This window comes from Oncorhynchus tshawytscha, linkage group LG05 (genome assembly GCF_018296145.1).
Source record: "Oncorhynchus tshawytscha isolate Ot180627B linkage group LG05, Otsh_v2.0, whole genome shotgun sequence".
Classification (NCBI taxonomy): domain Eukaryota; kingdom Metazoa; phylum Chordata; class Actinopteri; order Salmoniformes; family Salmonidae; genus Oncorhynchus; species Oncorhynchus tshawytscha.
In genome coordinates this window covers 42,067,965-42,094,507 of record NC_056433.1, presented here as the reverse complement: position 1 = coordinate 42,094,507, position 26,543 = coordinate 42,067,965, and the positions used below count along the sequence as shown (strand labels likewise).

Below are 26,543 nucleotides of genomic sequence, written 5' to 3'. Positions count from 1 at the left end.
TGCACTTTTCACACCAGAGTACGTTCATCTCTAGGGGACAGAACACGTCTCCATGCTGAACGATATGACATCCCATGGTGTTTATACTTGCGTACTGTTGTTTGTACAGATGAACGTGGTACCTTCAGGTGTTTGGAAATTGCTCCCAAGGATGAACCAGACTTGTGGAGGTCTACCATTTTTTTCTGAGGTCTTGGCTGTTTTCTTTGGATTTTCCCATGAGGTCAAGCAAAGAGGCACTGAGTTTGAAGGTATGCCTTGAAATACATCCACAGGTACACCTCCAATTGACTGAAATTATGTCAACTAGCCTATCAGAAGCTTCAAATGCCATAACATAATTTTCTGGAATTTTCCAAGCTGTTTAAAGGCATAGTCAACTTAGTGTATGTACACTTTTGACCCACTGGAATTGTGATACAGTGAATTATAAGTGAAATAATCTGTCTGTAAACAATTTTTGGAAAAACTACTTGTGTCGTGCACAAAATAGATGTCCTAACCAACTTGTCAAAACTATAGTTTGTTAACAAGAAATGTGTGGAGTGGTTGAAAAACTGATGACTCCAACCTAAGTGTATGTAAACTTCCGACTTCAACTGTAATTGATCAGCTGTTGTCAAAGCCAAAATTAGTATGACATCAGAGCATTTAAAGTATATGTACTGAACAAAAATATAAACGCAACATGTTAAACACAACAAGTGTTGGGCCTATGTATCATGAGCTGAAATCAAAGATCCCAGAAATTTTCCATATGTACAAAAGGCGTATTTCTCTTAACATTTTGTGCACAAATTTGTTTAGATCCCTGTTAGTGAGCATTTCGCCTGTGCCAAGATAATCCATCCACCTGACAGGTGTGATATCAAGAAGCTGATTAAACAGCATGATCCTTACACATGTGCACCTTGTGCTGGGGACAGTAAGTCCACTCTAAAATGTACAGTTTTGTCACACAACACAATGCCATAGATGTCTCAAGTTTTGAGGGAGTGTACAATTGGCATACTGACTGCAGGAGCTGTTTGACACTATGTCCAACCGGCCTCACAACAGCAGACCCAGGTGTATGGCGTCGTGTGGGCGATCGGTTTGCTGATGTCAAACACAGTAGCATTTTATCAATGGCAATTTGAATGCACAGAGATACTGTGATGAGATCCTGAGGCCCATTGTGAGGCCCATTTCTTTAACAGTATATGTGACCAACAGATGCATATCTGTATTCCCAGTCATGTAAAATCCATAGATTAGGGCATAATGCATTTATTTCAATTGACTGATTTCCTTATCCAAACTGTAACTCAGTAAAATATTTTAAATGGTTTCATATTGCTTTTATATTTTTGTTCAGTATATTTTTTAAATGTTGCATACTATTAAACTTTATTTTTTCGCATGCTCAAACAGCTTACTATTTAGGATACAAGGATGGGTATTCGGACATGGCCTCCCTCTCTCTCTCTCTCTCTCTCTCTCTCTCCCTCTACTCTCACCACCCACCCACCCTACTCTCTCTCTCTCTCGCTCTCTCACGCTCTCTCTCGGGAGCCCCTCTGGCCCTGAGCCAGTCTCTGGTTGCACGTGATATTGATCTGATCTACCTGCTAGTCTCGGTGGTACTGCCTCAGGCCTACTCCAGCCTCTACACCGCTCTATACCGCATTGGTTCAGCGCTAACATTCATACTTGACTTGGAAAGATGGCTGGAATGGAATGGAGAATCAGTGTCTAATATCATAGCCAGTCCTCAGAGAGACTGGGTAGAATGGCAGTCAATTGGAGGTGTTTTAGCAGAACATGCTCTTGCCATCAATCTTGTATCGATCCCTGTGTTGAAGACACAATGGAAGGGTATCTGTCAGTATGCGTTTCAATCAGTGTTCTGCTCTCCCTTATATCACATTTTGTGAGTGTAGTGTGAGGACATCCCCAGTATTTCAGACACAGAGACACACACCCTCTTTCACACACACCCTCAGCGTCATTGTTATGTCAGGAGTAGCGTGCTTGATCCTCCACAGGTCAACGACAGCTTGACAGGCTGTCGTTGACTGAAGGTGTCGCGAAGCAGCTCCCTGCCGACACACTCAACCAACCTCTCCTCTCCCCTCTTCCTCCTCTTCTCACCTCTTCTCTTTCTTTTCCCCTTTCCTCTCTTCCCCTCCCCTCCTTTCTTCCCTCATCTTTTATCCTCTCCTCTCCATCGTGACCCTAACAGATGCAGAGCCCTATTCCCCGGGTCCCCCCTTCCCCCTCCCCAGCCAGTTCCCTGTGATGAGTCCACAGGCCCTGTGATGTGCTTTCTCTGTGTAAGTGTGTGGTTTTCCTGGGCCTCTGATGGTGTACGGCTGCCGTCAGGGGCCTGAATCTGGGGCTCTTACTGTGGCTCTTTCTTGGGGCCTCTTGGGACCTTGCAGCAGCCAAAACAAACAATGTTTCCCATTACAACTACCTATCTGCTGCTGCTAGGAACAGCTGTTTGGATCTGAGCGCCCGCCAAACATTGTTCTGTGTCGCGAGAGAGACATGGGAAGAAAGGAAGGAAGAGCGAGGGAATGAAAGGAGAGATATTGTTGTTGGAGTTTGTGTTGTGGCAGTTTGTCTTTGTCCTTAAGGTGTCTCTGTGTTGGTCGGTGCCTCGCACACACGCAGGCACGAATCAAACGTACGTACGTACACACACACACACAAACACACCCACCCAGACACATACACATACACAAGGCATACCTCCCATTCCCATCTTCCCCCCAGATTGGGAGGTTGTGCACGTTTTTGTTTGTCACACAAAGTGTCAAACACGCTTCTCTCCTGACTCAAGGACAAACAATATTAAGGTGCTGTGGTGGTTGTGGCTTAAAATAACCGACTTCAAAGTACCAGACCAGACAATGTTCATTTGTTTTACCTTTATTTATACAGGCAAGTGCATTAAGAATAGATTCAAATTTTTAATACATACCTGTCAAGAGGCGACCACAGCAACGACTTTACATTTGGAGCTCAACAATGTCACTTTTGTCCAAAATGGCGGCTTAATTGACAGCATGTAGATGGAGTCCAGACCCCTCCTGTTGACTTCTGACTCAACAATGTCACTTCTCCTCAAAATGGTGGTTTAGTTGACTGCATGTAGATGGAATCCAGACCCCTCCAGTTGACTTGTGTGAGTGGTTGCGTTGCTTTAGTTTCTCACAGCAGGATTATGTGTATGGTGTTTGACTTGGGGTGTGAACCCTTCTGCTCCCCTGCTCTGTGTTAATTCTCCAGCTCAACATCAGCCAGTCCCCATTCAATCTGCAGTAAGCCTGGTTCCAGATCAGTTTGGGCCTTATAGACGACTCCTTGTTTATTGTCATGCAAAAAAGGCTGGGACCAGGCTACGTTGGAGTGGTTTCTCCAGCAGGTTTCTGTCTATGGAGTTTGGTTGCATATTGGAGTTAGCCTGGTCCTAGATCAGTTTGTGCTCTATAGCTAACTATTATGGTTGTTCTCATTCTAAACATAAACAGATCTAGGACCAGGCTACGTTGGGAGTGGTTTCTCAACCAGGTTTCTCCTGTAATTGCGTTTGGTTGTGTTAGGAAAACCTGGTCCCAGGTCAGTTTGTGCCTTATAACCGACTCCTATGGTCTGTGTCATTCTAAACATAGGGGAGAATAGGGTATTGTGAAACATTTCTTACATTCAGCATCACTACGCCAAGGGAAATATAGTATTCTTACTAACAAATATCTCTACATATATTCCAGGGTGTGGTGTATCCCTGGAAATAATCAGAATTCATGTAAACATAACAGTTTTTAAAACATAACTTGTCTAAAAAAAAGTAGTCTCTTGGCGCAACTTATCCCCGGTATGGGGTAAATTGAGCACAAGGACTGGGTAAGTTTATGGTGTCCTGTGACAGTGGGTGTTGGTGCTGGTAGGTTCATGTTTAATTCATGGAATGGGGATATGATATAGGTATTGAATAGATATAGATGTTCAATATCACTTACCCTTCCATTTTTTGACCAGTTGTCTGGGACAGGGATGTTGTTTTGATGTGCCAATTCGCAGAGGTTGGGACCAAGTCACTATTATTTTAATCACAAGCAAGTCACAAGGTCCGAGTCTCAAGTCGAGTGCAAAGTAGAATGGGTCAGGTCAAGTCCAAGTCATGCGTTCTAAAAGCAAGTCGAGTCAAGTCACACTTTTTTTTTTCAAATCAGATCTCAGGTCAAGTAAAAAAAATCTATACATGCAATGGCTTGTTCAACTTCAAAGCTTTGTCTATTTATTGAGGCTACCAGACAGTCCTTTTCATTATTATGTCTACAACACATTTTGATTATGTAATAATTCATCTTTACAACAAATTCCGGATGCAAGCTTCATAAGTAAACAATACATTTCAAGCAATTTTGACATACCAAAAGACCAGTAAGCCTATGCTAGTAATTGTTGCTTAAGGCCCCGTTGCTGGTGAGCATGCAAAGTAAACAGTTAATATTCCTGATTAACCTTTTTTTTTGGAGCTGCATATTTATTTATGGTAATCCTCTCTCTCCCTACAATTAGACATTTGCGCTGCCCCAGATCCTAATATCAAATATGTACAAATATGTACATCAAATCATCAATCTGTTCACGAGCTCAGTGGTTCCCAAATTTTTGAACCAGGACCCCCAAAAAGGAGTGGTTCAAAGCTTGTGACACCCCGGCGCACGTGCATGCCCTTGCGAACGCGCACAATTGGTGCGCAAATGTAGCCTGTCATTACAGCCATAAACGTGATGCACTTCCAAAACGCAAGATACAGAAATATACTGCGTTTTACACCTGCGTTTTGAGCTGAAAGTCATTCATATTGGCAAGTAGGGATATCATGTCACATTATCACGTCTCTGGAGTACAGAGTAAGTAGGTTCATGTAGCCTACCTGTGTGCAGCGGAGGTTGAGGTTGCAGGATCGGATGGAAAGCATGATCAGTCTGTATAGACTTTTCTTCTTCACAAGTATTGTATTTCATTTGCTAGAATATGTTACATCTTCATACCGTAAGTATTAAAGGTAGTGCGACGTTACAGCTAGCTTTAGACATATAGCCAATATCCGCCACCGAGGTAAACAATTATAACCCACCCAAACTAGGCATATCTGAAATATGAAAATGATTAATAAAATCACCAGGCAGGGATGCGCCCATAACAGATTACTAAACGGTATTTTATATGGATAATATAAACGTAGGTGGGCTACTCTGTTTTTGCCAGGCTCAATTGGAGAAAATTAAACAAGCGCTTTCCGGTCAATAATCTGGATGCTCTGCCAATGTTGATGACTGGTCATTGGTCAACACTCGAGATGCGTGGAGAAACTTTTGAAACAAGAACTTGGTAGGCCTATGTTAGTGACCAGATCAAATAAGCAAAAATATACATATAAATGGAAGGCTATATGTAACCTATTAAAATATGTATTAAATGATAACTTCTTCCAAAGTATTTGGTCACATGGTTCTTTTTGTGTATGGTTTCCTAGAAACAATTGGTGGTTCAACTAACCCTTTTGCACAACTTACCCCACTCTCCCCTACAAACAGATCTATGATCAGGCTCTGTTGGGAGTGGTTTATCTACAATCACTAGCAGTTATGTGTTGGAGTTAGCCTGGCCCCAGATCAGTTTGTGCCGTGTAGCCAACTCCTATGTTCATTGTCATGCCAAACATATAGACTGATCTGCCACATCTAGGTCTGTGTATTGGGTTTGATTTAAGGTGCAGTGTGTTTTAGTGTGAACCGTGCTTGGCCTGCTCGCTCTCTCTCCCCTCCCCTCCCCCCTCTGCCTGCTGGTCTGTGTTATTTCCTCAGCCCTCCATCAGTGGGTCACAATTCAAGGCTGCAGGGAGCCACAGGAGACAGAGGCCTGCTCAGGCCAGAGCTGCAGCACTGGGTTCCCTCAAAGTTCACTTCCCCCACCACCATACAGTACATGTGGGGGTATGGCTGTGTGTGGGGGAGGGGTGCTAGGTGGGTGTGTTTGTGTGCCTCTTTGTGTGGGGGTGTGTGTGTGTAGGGTGGGTGGGTGGTATGGTGTGGGGGGATATGTGTGTGTGTACGTACGCGCTATAGGATGGGAAAGGGAGATGCGTGTTTCTAGTGTCAGTGAGTCAATCAGCAAGTTTTTCTGTGCTGAAACTGGTTACCTCCATTCATATGACATGTCATGTTATTTTTTTGTGTCTGTGATAATGTATGTGTCCAGTGTGACTGTTTGTTTCCCTTTTTCTCTGTGTGTTAGTGTACGTGTATGTGTCTGTGGGTTTGCATGTTTGTGTGTGTATGCATTCGTGTTTTTGTTTGTGTGTGTGTCTGTGTTTCACTCTCCAATAAGCTGGCAGATGTGACCTTGAGTGGCATCCCCATGCTGATTTATCAAATGTTGTCTTCACAGCACAGTCTATTTTCACCTGGCAAAGGCACATTTCCCAACTAAACAGGGGCTCTTAGTTAAAAATGGCTATGATGGCTCAATGTCCTTCCACACACAATGCATCTGAAATGATCAGTGTAAGGATTAACCTGTTTAGGTTAATCAATCTCCTCAGTAGAGTTACAGCTCTGTTCTAATGTTGTAATGGTATGGTTTGATGTCTATATTTGATGCACTAAATCAATGTATTTTCAAGAGTCTCCTCGATTAGTGTGGAAAAAAATCTATTGGGGCAGTGTGTGTTGAAAAGTGTTGATTCGATATAAAAAGGAGTTCAACAACATGAGTTGTTGAAAGCATGAATGTTAAGATGTCACAGTTTTCAATTTGTCACTTATTTCATCGTTACATATCTTTTTCTTCTCGCGGCAGTCTTCTCGACATTGGCGAAGCAAAGGTCAGATTCCCACCACGGCCGATATTGTCCACAGGCACTTGTCTGAGGCCTGGTGTGATTAATTATTGGTGCCTACATGTGAAGAGTTTCATGTCTCTTACAAAGGAGTGAGGCAAACGAGTAGAAAACTAGTTTTCGGAAAGACTTTGACTTTGGCCATTTGAATTCGATGTTCTATCCGTCTCTAACTCTAAATGGATTTCTGAAGTGCGCATTGGCTGGGGCTTTCAATTGAACGTAACCTTGAGTTATTTTTCATGTCGGATTTAAGTGCCGGTATGACATGAACAGGACTGAATGCATGCTCCTCAATTTTCTGAAATTGAAAAATCTCCATCCGATTCTACGCTATTGTCCAGGCAATTAATGGAATGGTGAAAGAGAGGTTCAGGTGCTTCAAAAAAAAAAGCATGTATCCGTTTTTACTTTCCCTTTTTTCGACTTAATGACTAATAAGGATAATAAGAAAAACACAGCTTAATGCTGTAGTGTTCCTACTTAATGCTTATTTATGTATTATGCATGCATATAAATGAATAGGCCGTGTCCTTCGGTCCATTCCGTTTCAAAACCCGCCATATTTGCTTCTTAAGGTGAAGGTTTTGCATAACAATCAGCGCAATTCTATTCAAACGTTGGCCTATTAATTTAAGTCGTACCTTTTTTTGTGTGTGTCTAAAGGGCTGCTAACAATAAGCCGCAGTCGGTGTTTCTCGTAAACTTGGCTAATTGGTCCTCAGATGAGTTCTGACATTTTTGGCCTCTTTCTGGTATTCAATGAGATTTTCTTTTAAACATTAAAGCTTCTATCAGATATACTGTATCTGGTGGTTTTCTGGTACAGTATATGTAACTCAGAAAACTCTTCTGACATGATTGTTCACTTAGATGAGCAGTACTGTAATGCTGTTTTACATTGCTGCCTGCAACTTTGTTTTGGAGGTGGGGGGGGGGTTCATGGGTCCTGATTGGTGTTAATCGAATGACAGTTTTTTGACGTTTGCTTTGAGACACAATCTTGTATCTAACTTGTAATGCTACGACAGAGTGCAGCTTTTAAGGGGCAATCTGCAGTTGAAACAATAGAAGGTCTCCCTGCCACTGTTTCGGTAGAAAGCTTAGGCTGAAGAAATGCAACCACTCTCAAATTCCTAGACAGAGCTATGGATGCAAGGAGTGACCATCCATGACATCAAAATAACAAGCTTATATTTTGGGTTCTGATGGGGTACAACTATTGAACTAAGCTCATGAGGCATTTCTAAGTTATATTCTTCAAGAATCAATGGTTACATTATCATTAATTTATGGATGTAGCAACTGCAGATTGCCCCTTTAAGGCACTTTTCACGCAAAGATATCCAATTGAACTAAAAGTAATGTATTTATCTAACGTGTGAATTCTCTGTCATCAACAGAACACTGTGAGAAACTCATGCCACCACTATACTATGCGCTAACACATCCACTAAACTGCATATGTACCAACTAGTAGACCATGCCACTGTGGGGCTTTTTCATGGCAGTGCAGAGTGCGATATACCACGCGGGTGGCGTAACACAGCGAGAACGGAGCCCTCCTGTAAACGTTGTGACTTGGCTGCCCTGTGGGCCTCCAGGGTAGATAGAGGAGGCTGGGGAAAGCAGGACCAGGTGACTGCTCTGGATTTTTCACCCCTCCCTGTCTAATTCAAATGTCTCTCTTCTGTTTGAGTGGCGTCATCTCTCGCTCTTTGGAGGAAGTCCAAGTCCTTTCTCCTTGCGGCCCCTTCTGGTTGACTTCTGGTGTTGTGGAGGTGCCGGGAACATATGAGAAGAACTAGCCAACGTGCATGATGTGGTGCCATAATCTTAAGTGGTTGAGCATAGATACAACTCCGGGGTGTTTCGACATTGAGGGTGGGAGGGACACTTGTTAGAAACTGACAGTGGTGTGTGTGCGTGTTAGAGAGAGGGAAGCTGTTTCTTTTTGTTGCTTTTGGCTATCTACTCATTTGTTTATTTTTTCCTGTCTTAGAGTTGGCGCTTAGAGTTTTTGCTACTGCTACCTTCAGGGATGCGAGTAGCATACATTTGTGAGTCTTTTTACCTGAGGCTGCCCTTGTTAGTGCCTGTGTATAAATGTATATACATTATTTATAAAAATTCACAGGGAGTGAAAAAAGGTTAAATACATTTACAGACAGGAGAGAGAACAAGCACTGCAAGCAAAGCTGGGAGTTAGTTAGTTTGCATAGTAGTAAGGGGGTAGTAGACAGGTGCTTTTTGACCAGCATGTGCAATTTCATTGTACTAATGATAATAATAATAATATTACTATAACCACAGCTACTAATAAATATTTCATGTGTATATTTGATTGGGACGGATAGAATTGAATAGTGATGCATGGAATCGTCAGTCAGATTGCACTGCAATGTATGACGTGCTAATACAACATGGGTCATTTTAATAATGACAATAGTGTTGTTATTAATGTTATTAATGTATCTTTATGTGTATACATATGTCAATTTCTGCGTAAGGGGTACTTTGTTTTTTTAAACTGTGTCTTAAAGGGAAAATCCACTCAAACTATATTTTGGTATTTTTTTAATTAGTCTACTGTTGATACAGTCACAAAATGTTTTGCATGTCAGCAGTCAAGTTTTTATGATATTGGACTTTCAAGAAGCAAAGCTACACCGGCCACATCAACAAGTTGACGCAAAGTGCATCTTGTAAAATGGCACAAAAAAAATACGGCCGTAATCAACAGTGGACGAATGGAAAAAGAATACCAAAAGTGGATTTTTTTGGTGTGGATTTTCCCTTTACCCACACACATACACATACACACACTCACACCACTCACTGTGCCTTCTTCCTCTTTTGACAGGACAACCCTCCCAAAGCCATGGAGGCCATGCTAGGTGGATGTAGCCTTCACGTACCCATGATGGACGTCGAGCTCCCGTCTTGTTTCTCCCTCCCCGAAACCCTAACCCCCAGAAAACCTACGGCCTTGTATATTTAGACGAACCCATCTGTGGCCCTCATTACCGCTCTGTCATTTTGCTGTTGTTTTTCTTCTTTGTCTGCTTGTCTCTTGAGGTGGTGTTAATTTTTATATATTTTTTATATACTGATTCCACATGGTCTCTGTACAGTATGTCATTTAATTTTTTACTTTTTGTAATGTTTTGTTGAACAACGTACGTGTTGTTAATTAGGTAACAAACGATAATAGAATTCAAGGCTGTATAAATGCATATATCGAAAGAATAGGGCAGCACTTTCTTTTACCAAGTAGTATGGAATAGTGATTTCAATGTCTCCACCCAAAAATGTGTTTAAAATAAACATACTCTTCACTGTTAAAATAATCATTTTCACTGTACATAAAGGTGCATATTTGCTTAAAATGACCTGGAATGCAACTAAAAACCTCCCCATTAAATGAACCATGTTGCATTCTGATTGAATTAATATTACTCTGTGTAAAAATGAATGAACGGTAGAGTCACCTGCAGGAAGTGACAGCAAAGCGGTGTTGGCATATAATTATTTATTGAAATATGAAGAAAAAGTCCATCAGCTTTGAAAGAAACTCCCCAGAACAGGAAGTGGCAGGACATAGTGTCAGTATGGGGGGGGTATGTGAGTGTGAGAGAAAGAGTGTTTGAGGACTTCCAAGGCAGCTGTAGAACTTTACCAGAACACACAGAATGAGATGGGGGACTGATAGAGATTGTCATTAAATACACACACTTAAGTACGGTAGTGGATTCATGCCAAAATTAAACCTTTTTTTTTTGTGACTTTTTTTCGATATCAGTGGGGGTTTTTCACCATAGTGCATCGCATTTCGTAATAATGTCTATCGCAACAACATTTGTATTTGTTTTGGCATGAATTTGCTTCCATTGTTAAGCAGGGGACGAGAATAGAAAGTACAATACTTCATGGGGTTTAAAGCCAAAAGTTTAGCCAAAATAGCTTTTTTTCTGTCTTTAATAAAATGCACTGTTCAGAATGGATACTGAATCAATTATTTAACCAACCACTAACATTTGCAAAAGCAGAAATGTATGTACTGAAGATACAAAAAATATTTTTGAATCACAGACGAATGTGAAGTGGATGATGTGATACGAAAAATATTTTTGAATCACAGACGAATGTGAAGTGGATGATGTGATGGTTTTGAAGTGTACATTATAAGGGAAGGAACGAGCACAGGTTCAATGCTGTAAAAAATAATTGTGATTCAACACAATCCATAACGCTGAAGAGCAGCGCTGTAGCGCAATTGAAATTTGAAGGTTCCGATTCAGCTGACATATGCAGCGTTTACCGTGAATGCAGTCTCCACGAATGCGGGAATAATGCCTTTACATTTCTATTGCGCTGTTTTGCAGGTCTTCAGCGCTACTGATTGAATCGAGCCCTTGATCCGTTTTGACGTAGATGACTTACAAAATGTAGACAGGCGGACTGATATATATATGTGTGTGTATGTATATATATATATACATACATACACACACATATATATGTATATTTATATATATATATATATATATATATATATATATATGAATCACAAATGTTTGGGGCCTTATTTGTGTAAGACAACAATGTAATTCCACAAAAGGACATTACAGAATGGCAAACTTCTGGATGGCTGTGGGGGGGGGGAACTGTTTGTTCATTCAGTTATAACACATCACAGGTAACCACAGCTCACGGGACAGATGCAGTCTTTGGTATCAAACAAACAGGGCTGAAATGTGAAGCTAGTTGAAATTCAATGACAAGAAACAACTGATGCAAGGACAGTAACAATCACACCCATTAACTTAAATACAATACTTATATTTTTTTCCAATTTACAGCTCAGAATCCCATAGACATGTAATTAAAAAAAAAAAAATGATTTTGATAATTTCTAAGATAATTGTTTTGTTCCGGAACTGCATCAATACATTTAAAAAAATCATGCAACAGTAAACAAATATATTTGGCCTTGTCACCTTGCGCTTATAACACACAAGAACAAAACCCAGGGCTGGATTCAATCTGTATCGCCAAAGTATTGCGGAAGTTCTGCGTTAAAATTGAAAGGTAATTTCAGATTGAGCCTACATATGCAGCATTTACCGTGAATGCAGTCTCCGCGACCGCTGGAACGTTGCCTTTAATTTCATTTGTGCTATGAAGCGGATCTTCAGCCCTACGAATTGAATAGAGCCCCAAGACGCAATAAATTATTTTCATTTTTAAGCATAACCAGTGACATACATTGAAAGCTAGAACATTGAAAAACAATTCTAAATAAAGCAAGTGTCTGAAACTGAACTCTAACACAATATGCACATTTTTTGAATGCCAACAGAAAAACTGTTAGAAATTAAATGTTTTAAGTGAGATTTATTTTTGATTTTAGTGTCTCACGACATAATTAAGTACTGGTCAAAGAAACAAAGGAAAAAGTTAAACACTGTACACGCCAAAGAAAGCAAACCAGAGGAATCAATTTTGTGTTTTTAGTTTTTTTAGGAAATCATTGCTTTGCAATTTGCCTTGTCACAGTTATCTCCCACAGGACCGCTTGAATGTAAACACCACTTGAATTATTCTTGTTTTTATTTTTTTACATTAATACTTTATATATATATTTGTACATATTTTCATTCACATCTGCACGGTTAGCTAGCATCGTAATGAAATAAGGCAAGACTCACATAACTGTGACATCACAAATGTATAATACTGATACTTAAGGTTTTGTTACTTTTTTTGTTTGATGTTGTTCTGCAGCAGGCTTTGGTCTGTTCGGACAAAAGGCAGCGTTTCTCAAATCTAAAATCATGCTTTCTTTCCAGTTCTAACGAAAGGGATACATATTTTGGGGGGAGGGGGGATCACACTCCATATCTGTCTATGCAACCATAAAATAGCCATGTAGAACATTCAAATAACTTATCTATGGTGTGTAAAACACATTTTACTGAGGTAAATGGTAAACATTGTTGATATGAGATCCTTTTGGGGTGGTTACAGGGTGGATTACAAAGAGGAGCCTCAGAATGACCAAGAGGAGGAAAAAACTAATGTTTTCAAAAATAGTTTTTTTGTTCTCTTCTTTTGTTCTGTCATGTTTTAATTAATTTTGTTCATCTGTTTTTTGGTGACTGGGGCTGCACACGAGTCTCTGTCAGGTTCTGACATTTTCACCAGTTCTTCGTTGCCGTCTGTCCGGCCTGTTAGCCATGCAGCTTCTTTGAAGCCGGCTAAAGAGACTCTTGTCCAGCTGACAGTCTGCTCTGGTCTGCCCAATGCAGTCAGCTAATACAGTACCAACACTGAAAAGCATGGGCCAGTCTAAAGAGAGCGAACCACCCACACGCCTTTGGCCAAAGTCACCTCTCTCTTCTGAAACCCTCACCACAGATATCATAGGGTGGCTGGCACTCTTCATTGCTCAAAACCCTTCAACAGTATGGGAGGTGCAGAATACTAATGGTTTGCTTGTTTGTTACTTTAGTTACAGTCTGCTAGTCCTTGTATCACCTTGATGGTTTGTGTTTTTATTAAAAGCAGAAAAAAAATGATCTCCCATGTACAGAGTCCAATGTACAGTTTACAAATGTTTTCGCTGTTTCTCACCGTCTCTCACAGCTTTACCCAGGGCCCCAGACACACTTAAAGGGATGTGTGTGTGTATATGTAATATGCGTATTGTATGAATTTGAACGTGTGTGCTTTTGCATATGTGTGTGTGTGTGTGTGTGTGTGTGTGTGTGTGTGTGTGTGTGTGTGTGTGTGTGTGTGTGTGTGTGTGTGTGTGTGTGTGTGTGTGTGTGTGTGTGTGTGTGTGTGTGTGTGTGTGTGTGTGTGCGTACACAGCATTTGTAAGTGGGTGTCAGTTTCTGCATGTGTTTTTTCCTGTTCGTGTGCCAGGATGGTTGATCATTACGATGAAGGAAAAGGACTGATGCTTCCCGCCCCAGAATCACAAAGTCTAGCTCTAACATGGGCAGAGTTTGTTCTGAGTCGGGTAAGGGCTGGATTCTTAACAAACAAAACTGCAAAAACTAGTTCAGGGTCCAGCGTCCCGCCTGCAGTCTCATCAGGCTCTCTTGGCGTGTAGCATCTCGATGAGCAGGTTGTTGCAGGGCACGTCTCCATTCAGGTGCTTGTAGTACAGGTACTCCTCGGCCTGGAGGCTGATGGCTCGGATCTCAGGCAGCCGCAGGAGCAGCTGGCCAAACTTGTCTGTCTGCTGCGGGTAGTTGCACATGACATAGTCCAGCAGTGCAGCGTTCACCTGCTCCTGGACGCTTTCCACCAGGTGGAAGTTCTCCAGGTTCTTCACGTCTGGAAAGAGAGAGGGGGGAACAGGAAATGGTGGTTAGCATTTGAAGGAAACCGAAATGGTCAATATCAACACATCAGTTTGCGTATATTGAACATTTCTCAGATGCTGGGTATAAAAACCTTCATATATCACGTGTTGAGGATACCTGTACACTAATTTTAGGCCCTGAAAAGTACACCATATGTACACCTTCTCTTAATGACATGATTGAAGAGGCTAACATTCCAACAATGGAAAGTCATGGAAAGCAACCAAGGAACTAAACTGAACAAAAATATATAATGGGTCTGGCTCCCAAGTGGGTGGGCCTATGCCCTCACAGGCCCACCCATGACTGCGCCCCTGCCCAGTCATGTGAAATCCATAGATCAGGGCCTAATGAATTTATTTCTTTTCATGATCTGTAACTCAGCAGAACGTCTTTTTTTGTTACATGTTGCATTCATATTTTTGTTCAGTATAAATGGACGATACATATTTACATTTAGTTCACATAACATATATTAGATTTACATTTTCAAAACTTAGCAGATGCTCTGATCTAGAGCCTGAAACAAGTGGGTAACGTGGTACTCTAGATGCTTTATCCAAGACAGATTAAAAAGATGCCAAATTCTCCCCCTTCTATATTTCTTTGCTCCAGATTCTCTCAAGAGAATAAAATCGAAAGAGAATCAAATAAGAAAAAAAATCCTCTCCTCTGAGAAATTCTCCCCAGGAGTATATGAATTATGTAGGGCAGCATTACAGCGATGGAAGACTCTTTAAAATGAGTCCTTCCCCATTTAAAATTAAGCATCTAGACTACTTTACTGGCGTGTACTTTACACTTTTGTGTGGACATGGCTACATTTTGAATTGAAATCAAACTGTAAAGAAAGCTTATGTCCAGTGATACATTTTCGTGCTGGCATTTGAAAATATTGAAATAATATAAACTTTTTACTATTAAAGTTTTATATATGTACTGTTTCGTACAGTAGCGGCTTTTCCATGTGGGCTATAGAGCTTGGATTCTGTGATGGATCAGAAATAAATACAGTATGGCCACCTGGCTAAATGAATGTCAGTACACTACATAGTAATGTATGCGCACCTAATGAATAGGTGTCACAGGGCTATATTTAATAAAATACAGAGAGAGGTGTGTGCATGGTTGATTATGTGTGTGCGCAGTGGCTATCTGTGTGTGATCTTTTATTCATCTTTGACCCCAGGTTGAGTGGGCTCTGGGAACCCCTGTGCTTGTGGAATGTGACGGGTGCCCCCATGTCTGGCTGACACACACACTTAGAACAGACCTCCCACCCGCCTAGCCAACTCTAAGAACCTGAAATTATCAGCCTCCTCGCTACCGACACACACAGGCTCCATTGCTGTGAACACTGAGACACACGCATGCACCCCCAAGACACATTCGGGCTGTGAAGTGGAGAGAGAGAGAGGAGGAGGAGATACATCAGCTCCTAATGAGGTCTAAAGAATGAGAAGTCATTCAAGGCACCTCACTCATTCTATGATGCTCTGCACCGCTTTACTACAATGTGTGTGTGTGTGTGCCTGTGTGTGTGTACCTGTGTTTGTGTGTGTGTGTGAGAGTGTGTGTTCACCCTGACCCCAGTGTGACACGTAGAGGCTAAATAAGGCCAAGAGAAGGGCAGGAAGAGAGATGAGGGGGAGGAGAGGCTCTGCCAGTGACAAATGACCCTCCAAACAGATATTTGCTTTTTCCTGCCTGCTGCCACTCTGTGGTGTGTCTGTCTGACCTCACATCAGCCTCATCAACATCTCCCAAATGAGCTCCAACCAATTGACTCGGTCAATATAAAAGAGGGCTGTGACTTATGGTGTTAATGTTAGGACATACATCACTCCCAAGTGAGTCTGACACATGTCATGTTCATTAGGACACACCTTAGCAAAACATTTGTCAACAGGAAACTAAAACCTAAGGTTACTTTTACAACCCCAGTTCTCTGATAATATGAGTGAGATGTATCACATATGGGGATCGCCTGGATCACCAATACTCTCGGAAGGACCTATCAAAAGTGTCTGTTGGAGACAGACAGGTACAGTGGTGAATAAGGAGAGACCCTCATCTCCTTATAAGGAGCCACACACTCCAACCCTCTGTTCATTCTCACTTACTGACTTTATTGTCCCCATGGGGAAATTTTGTTGCAGTCTCATGTACACTTTTAAAGTGGCATTTAAATAAAAAACAAATTAACAATACAATTTTCATAACAGTTACATACCAATAAAAAGACACTAACCTGCTGGCCTTACTGGGTCGATAGGAACATTAGCCCAAGCTATTCAGGAGGGATATCACACCTGGCACAAATTATTGTCTAGTTCTGTCTTTCCTGCCGAGGGGCGCCCTATACCTGCGCCCAGAAGGGAGTAGTCCAAAGTCCGGGTAGAGGGGGTGGCTTGAGTCTAAAATGATTTTGTGAGCCTTGCGGAGGGCCCTGACCATAAAGATCTCATCCAGGCGCATGTCTGTTTGACTCTCTTCCTTGCGCTCTTGTGCGCAGGGAATTTTTGTATTTTTACATTTTTTATTTAACCTTTATTTAACCAGTTAGGCAAGTTGATAACAAGTTCTCATTTACAATTGCGACCTGGCCAAGATAAAGCAAAGCAGTTCGACAGATACAACGACACAGAGTTACACATGGAGTAAAACAAACATACAGTCAATAATACAGTATAAACAAGTCTATATACAATGTGAGCAAATGAGGTGAGAAGGGAGGTAAAGGCAAAAAAGGCCATGGTGGCAAAGTAAATACAATATAGCAAGTAAAACACTGGAATGGTAGTTTTGCAATGGAAGAATGTGCAAAGTAGAAATAAAAATAATGGGGTGCAAAGGAGCAAAATAAATAAATAAATTAAATACAGTTGGGAAAGAGGTAGTTGTTTGGGCTAAATTATAGGTGGGCTATGTACAGGTGCAGTAATCTGTGAGCTGCTCTGACAGTTGGTGCTTAAAGCTAGTGAGGGAGATAAGTGTTTCCAGTTTCAGAGATTTTTGTAGTTCGTTACAGTCAATGGCAGCAGAGAACTGGAAGGAGAGGCGGCCAAAGAAAGAATTGGTTTTGGGGGTGACTAGAGAGATATACCTGCTGGAGCGTGTGCTACAGGTGGGAGATGCTATGGTGACCAGCGAGCTGAGATAAGGGGGGACTTTACCTAGCAGGGTCTTGTAGATGACATGGAGCCAGTGGGTTTGGCGACGAGTATGAAGCGAGGGCCAGCCAACGAGAGCGTACAGGTCGCAATGGTGGGTAGTATATGGGGCTTTGGTGACAAAACGGATTGCACTGTGATAGACTGCATCCAATTTGTTGAGTAGGGTATTGGAGACTATTTTGTAAATGACATCGCCAAAGTCGAGGATTGGTAGGATGGTCAGTTTTACAAGGGTATGTTTGGCAGCATGAGTGAAGGATGCTTTGTTGCAAAATAGGAAGCCAATTCTAGATTTAACTTTGGATTGGAGATGTTTGATATGGGTCTGGAAGGAGAGTTTACAGTCTAACCAGACACCTAAGTATTTGTAGTTGTCCACGTATTCTAAGTCAGAGCCGTCCAGAGTAGTGATGTTGGACAGGCGGGTAGGTGCAGGTAGCGATCGGTTGAAGAGCATGCATTTAGTTTTACTTGTATTTAAGAGCAATTGGAGGCCACGGAAGGAGAGTTGTATGGCATTGAAGCTTGCCTGGAGGGTTGTTAACACAGTGTCCAAAGAAGGGCCGGAAGTATACAGAATGGTGTCGTCTGCGTAGAGGTGGATCAGAGACTCACCAGCAGCAAGAGCGACCTCATTGATGTATACAGAGAAGAGAGTTGGTCCAAGAATTGAACCCTGTGGCACCCCCATAGAGACTGCCAGAGGTCCGGACAGTAGACCCTCCGATTTGACACACTGAACTCTATCAGAGAAGTAGTTGGTGAACCAGGCGAGGCAATCATTTGAGAAACCAAGGCTGTCGAGTCTGCCGATGAGGATGTGGTGATTGACAGAGTCGAAAGCCTTGGCCAGATCAATGAATACGGCTGCACAGTAATGTTTCTTATCGATGGCGGTTAAGATATCGTTTAGGACCTTGAGCGTGGCTGAGGTGCACCCATGACCAGCTCTGAAACCAGATTGCATAGCAGAGAAGGTATGTTGAGATTCGAAATGGTCGGTAATCTGTTTGTCGACTTGGCTTTCGAAGACCTTAGAAAGGCATGGTAGGATAGATATAGGTCTGTAGCAGTTTGGGTCAAGAGTGTCCCCCCCTTTGAAGAGGGGGATGACCGCAGCTGCTTTCCAATCTTTGGGAATCTCAGACGACACGAAAGAGAGGTTGAACAGGCTAGTAATAGGGGTGGCAACAATTTCGGCAGATAATTTTAGAAAGAAAGGGTCCAGATTGTCTAGCCCGGCTGATTTGTAGGGGTCCAGATTTTGCAGCTCTTTCAGAACATCAGCTGAATGGATTTGGGAGAAGGAGAAATGGGGAAGGCTTGGGCGAGTTGCTGTTGGGGGTGCAGTGCTGTTGACCGGGGTAGGAGTAGCCAGGTGGAAAGCATGGCCAGCCATAGAAAAATACTTATTGAAATTCTCAATTATGGTGGATTTATCAGTGGTGACAGTGTTTCCTATCTTCAGTGCAGTGGGCAGCTGGGAGGAGGTGTTCTTATTCTCCATGGACATTACAGTGTCCCAGAACTTTTTTGAGTTAGTGTTGCAGGAAGCAAATTTCTGCTTGAAAAAGCTAGCCTTGGCTTTTCTAACTGCCTGTGTATAATGGTTTCTAGCTTCCCTGAACAGCTGCATATCACGGGGGCTGTTCGATGCTAATGCAGAACGCCATAGGATGTTTTTGTGTTGGTTAAGGGCAGTCAGGTCTGGGGAGAACCAAGGGCTATATCTGTTCCTGGTTCTAAATTTCTTGAATGGGGCATGTTTATTTAAGATGTGTTGTGGAATGTGGTGATACATCTCACTCGAAAGTACTTTAAGTTCTCTTTCAAATACTTGTTTTGATGTATCACATATGGGGATATGGTCAACTCCCGTACTGCAAAACATGCTCACCAAAGCTAGGGTAGTCAGAACCAAGAAGGTGTAACATCAGAACCAAGAAGGTGCAGAAACAACCTGTCGGGAAAAACATCATAACAAAGTGAGGGGAAGCCCAATACGTGGCACACAACATCTCAGTTTAATGAGATACACTACATAACCAGAAGTATGTGGACACCAGCTCGTCGAACATCTCATTCCAAAATTCATGGCCAATAATATAGAGTTGGTCCCCCCTTTGCTGCAATAACAGCCTCCACTCTTCTGGGAAGGCTTTCCACTAGATGTTGGAACATTGCTGCAGGGGCTTGCTTCCATTTAGCCACAAGAGCATTAGTGAGGTAGGGCTCTGATGTTGGGAAAACTAGGCCTGGCTCAAATTCGGCGTTCCAATTAATCCCAAAGGTGTTCAACGGGCGTGAGATCAGGGCTCTGTGCAGGCCAGGCTAGTTCTTCCACACCGATCTCGACAAACCATTTCTGTATGGATCTTTCTTTGTGCACAGGGGCAATATTATGCTAAAACAGGAAAGGGCCTTCTCCAAACTGTTGCCACAAAGTCGGAAGCACAGAATTGTATGCTGTAGCGTTAAGATTTCCCTTCACTGGAACTAAGGGCCCGAGCCTGAACCATAGAAAACAGTCCCAGACCATTATTTCTCCTCCACCAAACTTTACAGTTGGTACTATGCATTGGGGCAGGTAGCGTTCTCCTGGCATCTGCCAAACGCAGATTCGTACGTCAGACTGCCAGATGGTAAAGAGAGATTCATCACTCCAGAGAACGCGTTTCCACTGCTCCAGAGTCCAATGGCAGCGAGCTTTACACCACTCCAGCCGAAGCTTGGCATTGCGCATGGTGATCTTATGCCTTCTGTGCAGCTGCTCGGAGATGGAAACCCATTTCATGAAGCTCCCGACGACTAGTTGTTGTGCTGACATTGCTTCCAGAAGCAGTTTGGAACTCGGTAGTGAGTGTTGCAACTGAGGACAGACGATTTTTACACACTACATGCTTCAGCACTCAGCTATCCTGTTTTGTGAGCTTGTGTCTCCTACCACTTTTCTGCTGAGCCGTTGTTGCTCCTAAACGTTTCTACTTCACAATAACAGCACTTACAGTTGACTGGGGCAGCTCTAGCAGGGCAGAAATTTGACGAACTGACTTGTTTGAAAGGTGGCATCCTATGAAGATGTCACGTTGAAACTCACTGAGCTCTTCAGTAAGGCCATTCTACTGCCAATGTTTGTCTATGGAGATTGCATGGCTGTGTGCTCAGTTTTATAAATCTGTCAGCAACGGGTGTGGTTGAAATAGCCGAATCCACATACTTTGCATATATAGTGTATATCCCAAAACCAGAGCCCAAGTGGTAAACGCCTCTGTAGATAAAGGCCCTTTCAGGCCCCTCTGAAGACTGTCATAATTGCCATCATAAATCAATATAAAAGTCTCCATAATCTGGTAGGATATCGTCGGAGAAGAGCCCATCCTCTTTCGAGGGTAGTTGCCTAATGAGTGAAGCGCATAACACCCTTACATGACCTCTCGTTCAATCCAAGTAGATGCGCAACCCATGTACAATGACGGGTACGCACTTCTGGGGAAAGACACAGACGAAAAGCCATAGGCTCCAAAGTGCAACAATGAGAAAAAGTTGACCTGGGCACAAGGATGGGTTAAGGTACATTTATCTGGAAAAACCCTGGGCAGACTGCAGGCGTGAACAGTGGCTGGTAGAGCACAGTCCACACACTCGCTTAAGGATGCCAAGGGCAGTAGCAAGGAAAAATATGGGGAAATATTACACCTCCACGCTTATCAGTGGCTAGTAGCTGCTGTGAAAGTATCTTGAACACAATAAACATGTCCCAGGACAAGCTAAGACTTAGAGACTGGGTGTAAGCGATGTGCCCTCCTAGGAACAACATTACATGAATAAACTGTACTACTGTAGGGGCCTTGGCAGGCCAAAAAAGCGTCTACAGGACTTTAACAATGACGAAATGTTCTCGCTGTCAAAAAAGCTTCGCAAGGAGCATAAGACCATGGAAAACAGAGTGTAGGCAAGAACAATCTATTTAGTTATACCACTTACCAAGAAAAACACAACAACTGTAACACAGAGAGCGTGCATAAGCTCTTCCAAGAGTCCCAGGCCCTATTCACTTGCTCTGTGCAGACGGAAAAGAGAGGGTAGCCAACATAGGAGGAAAATAATACGGCATCACCCTATTTTCATGGGTGTGTCAGCTCTCCCACCCCCATGGCTCTCACAGGGTCGTAGCTTCTACCAGGATGCAGCAAGTCAGTCCGCATAGATGCGGGAAGTGGGCTCTCTCGGGAAGTCAGGCAATATAGCCGGAGGAAGAAGGAAACAACTGCCGAGCAGTAATCCTAATCATTTGGCATAGGTGCCTGAGAAATGGAACAAACAGAGCAGTTGGTTCAGTGCAGTTAGAAAGCACCAGTTGGACCACTGGTGTTTACAATGTATTTTTAAAATCTATTTAGTTGTGCTGTTGCATTTGTATCGTTGTTTCATGTCTGATGTGTTGGTCCAATGGTGTTGTTACATATCATTTGAGCTGCGTGCACCATGAGCAAATTCATTATATCATTTCACTTTTCCTGTAAGAACCATGATGCACACATTCTGATTAGGCTTTGCTGTAGCGCAGACTCTGACTCTGAGTTTTTGTATTTATTATGGAACCCCATTAGCTGCTGCCTTAGTTTTTACAGCCATGCTTATTAGTAACTGGAATAAGCATTTCATAAATGTGTCAAGTGCAGCGTCTGGTTGGTCCTCATGACATACCACAGACCAGCAAATATTCTTTACATCTTCAACATAGGAATCCCTACAAAACTTATTATATGATCTCTTATACCCTACAATTAGGCCCAGCCTTTGGAACTTTGGTTTTCCTAGATATGGCTACTATATTATGATCACTACATCCAATGGATTTGGATACTGCTTTAGAGCATTAGTAAAGATGTGATCAATACATGTGGATGATTCAATTCCTGTGCTGTAGGAATATACCCTGGTAGGTGGACTGAGAACCTGAACCAGGTTGCAGGCACTGGTTCAGTTTTAAGCTTTTTCTTGAGTGAACAGCTTGATGAAAGCCAGTCAATATTTAGGTCATCCAGAAAATATACCTCTCAGTTGATATCACATACATTTTCAAACATTTCACACATATTATCCAGATACTAGTAGCTAACAAGTAGATAGTTCGAAATAATCAGTAGGCCTAATATTACATGATTAAAATATGTGAAATACAGTGGCGGTCCGTGCCGTTTATGATGAGGGAGGACAATTTTATTTTTTCATGAGCATGGCCTTTTCTACTACACTCAGTTCAAAGTAACATTGAGAGTTTCATATCCCTGATCACACATAAACACAGTTAACTTTCATAGCAGCCACGTTTTCCTTCTCGCATCTATGCGTGCTCTCCTCCTCTCACCTTTTCCCTTAGCTTGTGGACTTCAATGCACAATACATCAGCTGTAAGTGACCAGGCAAAATAAACTTTCCAAGCCAAACCATATCATAACCGCTACACACAGCCTACATCATTGTCACCATATACAGAGTGCTGTGGAAGCTACTGTAGACCTTTACTGCAAAACAGTATGTTTTAATCAATTATTTGGTGACGTGTGAATAGATTTGGTATAGTTTTTTCTAAAAATCTCTTTTTGTTTTTATGAAGTTCACTATGGAGGATGGTTCTCTCCTTCCTCCTCTGAGGATCCTCCACTGGTGAAATATTTAGCATTTAACACCATTCAGCATTTATGGCATCCATTTTCCCCATTTAAATCGGTTAAATCACAATGTTAAAATTGTGATTTAAATACATAAAAGTAACAGACCTTGTTGAGCCCCATATGTGAGGGTAGCAGCGCACCATGGCCGATTTGCGGTTACAATGTAGCCAAGCTGTGTCTGTATGTGCCAATGCACAAAATGAGAAAGCACAGGATATATGTGTTTCGATAAAAACGGTCTGCTTGGCTTGGTAAGTAATACTGATCAAATAAGCCATTTCTACCCTTGTTGCATCAAATATGTATGCTGCTGAGACAAGTACATATTTTAAAAAAAAATGTATTTCATGGTGACAGCGCTTCAAACAACAGCACCAAAAACAAGTTTGGCAGAGGAAATGCAGAATGGTCAGTTAATGTGTTTGCTTAGAGCACACTTGTTTATTCCTCATACTTTTCTGTAGTATGTAGGATACTCACTGTGGTTGTTGTTCAAAAGGCCACTAGTAAACAGAACGACAATTTAGTAGCCTAGTCCTTCATGCAGGCTACAGATTTGTATAAATGTAAAACCCTTTAAAAAGGCAAGATTCTCAAGGTAGAATGATTTTTGTTCAAAATGTGTGGTCTTTGTTTCTATTCATCAACTTTGCCCTACACAATAACAGAATATGCAGGCTGTATATGAGTAACTTGCGAGAAAAAAAGTGTTTATGAAAGAAATGTTGGAGACCCCTGCTCTAGCCCAAACTGTTCAAATATGACCCATACTACCAGAGCTATATTTTATTCTTTATACTGCAGATTCGGAGCCTTCATACCTGCTAAAAAAAATCTAATTTGATAATGATCAATTAATCATTCATTAACAATATTATATTTATGTGAACATAATCAATGACCAAATTTAAATACAAAACTTCAGTTTGCATTTTCAAGTTGATAGTTCTTGTTCAATGCCCTACCAGCTAACACTACCATATTGAGAAAGACATTTGTTAAAAGATAATTCCATTATTGCATCGCATTATTTATGACAAATCCTTATTAGGTACAACAATATTATTCCTGTCATGCAACAAGATCTCACAGTCTCACTGCAGAATTAGACAATCATCCACGTTCTCCAAACATCAAATTTCAAAGCTGCTCCAAACGTCTAATTTCAAGTGTGAAATGGCCTGGTTCAGGGGCCTAGCCTGAGACTTGCCAGACTGCTGCATTGCTGAGGAAATCAGTTCAGCTGTTGCCCCCTCCCAGCTGTGAGACTGGGGCGAGAGGCAGGAAGTAATGACTTTTGCTTTCTTTTTAATTTTTAAATGTTTTATTTAACCTTTATTTCTATGTTGAGTATGTTACACCTCTGCCACATGGCAGGGACAGTGGGACCGAACAACTCCTTGGGTGTCACTGGGGCACCAAGGAGGTTCACTTTTTCTTTAAAATGTTTTTGTTCATTTGTCTCATTTAACTCTCTTTTCCAGATCGACTTACAGGTAGTGCATTCAACTTAAGATAGCTAGGTGGGACAACCACATATCAGTCACAGTAAGTACATTTTCCTCAATAAAGTAGCTACAAGCAAAGTCAGTGCTAGTAGGGGAGAAAAAATTAAAGTGTGAGTGTTAGTTCCCGAAAGGCAAGGGGTAAGGAGTGGGTGTTTTTTATTTTACATTTTTTTTAACCTTTATTTTACTAGGCAAGTCAGTTAAGAACAAATTCTTATTTTCAATGACGGCCTAGGAACAGTGGGTTAACTGCCTGTTCAGGGGCAGAACGACAGATTTTGTACCTTGTCAGCTCGGGGATTTGAAACCTTTCGGTTACTAATCCAATGCTCTAACCACTAGGCTACCCTGCCGGGTGTGAGGTGGGGGTGTTGTGGGATTATTTAAAATACTCTTTCAAGAAGTAGGTTTTCGGGAAGATGGGCAGGGACTCTTTGTCCTAGCTTCAGGGGGAAGCTGGTTCCACCATTGGGGTGCCAGGACAGAGAGGAGCTTTGACTGGACTGAGCAGGAGCTACCCTCCCATATGGGTGGGAGGGCCAAGGGACCAAAGGTGGTAGAACGAAGTACTCAGGTTGGGGTGTAGGTTTGAACCTAGCCTGAAGGTAGGGAGGGGCAGTTCCTCTTGCTGATCCGTAGGCAAGTACCATGGTCTTGTAGTGGAGGCGAGCTTTGACTGGAAGCCAGTGGAGCATGCATAGGTGCGGGGTGACCTGGGAGAACTTGGGAAGGTTGAACACCAGGCAGGGTGCAGCGTTATGGATAAGCTGCAGGGGTTTGATGGCACAAACTGAGAGCCCACCGAACAGCGAGTTGTAGTAGTCCAGACAGGAGATGACAAGTGCCTGGATTAGGACCTGCGCCACTTCCTGTGTGAGGTAAGGTCGTACTCTACGGATGCTGTAGAGCATGAACCTGCAGGGCAAGTCACTGCTTTGATGTTTGCAGAAAACGACAGGGTGTTGTCCAGGGTCATGCCAAGGTTCTTTGCACTCTGGAAGGGGGACACTGTGGAGTTGTCAAACTTGATGGAGAGGTCTTGGAGCGGGCAGGCCTTCCCCGGGAGGAAGAGCAGCTCCGTCTTGTCGAGATTGAGCTTGAGGTGATGGGCCGACATCCAAGCTGAGATATCTGCCAGGCACGCAGAGATGCATGTCACCACCTGGCTGTCAGAAGGGGGAAAGGAGAAAAGTTGTTGAGTGCCATCTGCATAGCAATGATAGGACAGACCATGTGAGGATATGACAGAGCCGAGTAAATTGAGAGAAGAGGAAAGGTCCTGGAACCGAGCCACGGGGGACACCAGTAGTGAGAGTACTGTGTTGCAGACACAAATCCTCTCCACATCACCTGGTAGGAGCAGCCTGCCAGGTAGGATGCAATCCAAGAGTGTGCAGAGCCTGAGACGCTCAGCCCTGAGAGTTTGGAGAGGAGGATCTGATGGTTCACGGTGTCAAAGGCGGGGGATAGGTCTAGGAGAATGACAACAGAGAGAGAATAAGCTTTGGCAGTGTGGAGAGGAGAGCAGTATCGGATGAGTGACCCGTCTTGAAGCCTGACTGGTTAGGGTCAACAAGATTGTTCTGGGAGAGATAGCGAGAAAGTTGGTCAGAGACAGCATGCTCAAGTGTTTTGGAAAGAAAAGTCCTGTAGTTTTTGACGTCAGAGGGGTCGAGTGTTGGTTTCTTGAGGAGGGGTGTGAGGAATAGGAGGTCTCCAGAGATGTTCAGGAGAAGCTGGGCGGCCAGACCTCACTAGTCGTAGGATTTTATCTGGAGGGAGACGGAAAAAGAGGTCAAGGTGTAGGGTAGTTCTGTGTGAGTGGGATCAGTGGACTCAATAGGCTGAGTGAAGGAGGAGTGGATGTTGTCAACCTTCTTTTCAAAGTGGTTGACAAAGCCGTACAC

The 26,543-nt window shown here is 42.5% G+C and overlaps 2 protein-coding genes across 4 annotated transcripts in view; one reads left to right on the top strand and one right to left on the bottom strand.

The window, feature by feature from the left end:
• The window catches only part of LOC112234280 (adhesion G-protein coupled receptor D2), a 158,060-nt gene extending 147,158 nt beyond the window's left edge, over nucleotides 1–10,902 (top strand). The window contains exon 25 of one of the 2 annotated variants that reach the window (XM_024402337.2): nucleotides 9,762–10,902. In XM_024402337.2, the coding sequence (XP_024258105.1) occupies nucleotides 9,762–9,899 (138 nt within the window). In that variant the 3' untranslated portion in view covers nucleotides 9,900–10,902. The remainder of the gene's footprint in view (nucleotides 1–9,761) is intronic. The other variant, XM_024402340.2, reaches the window with a different exon arrangement.
• nr5a2 (nuclear receptor subfamily 5, group A, member 2) overlaps nucleotides 10,411–26,543 on the bottom strand; it is a 100,290-nt gene continuing 84,157 nt past the window's right edge. For both annotated transcript variants that reach the window (XM_024402344.2, XM_024420900.2), the window contains one exon: nucleotides 10,411–14,245. In XM_024402344.2, coding sequence (XP_024258112.1) covers nucleotides 13,998–14,245 — 248 coding nt within the window. In that variant the 3' untranslated portion in view covers nucleotides 10,411–13,997. The remainder of the gene's footprint in view (nucleotides 14,246–26,543) is intronic.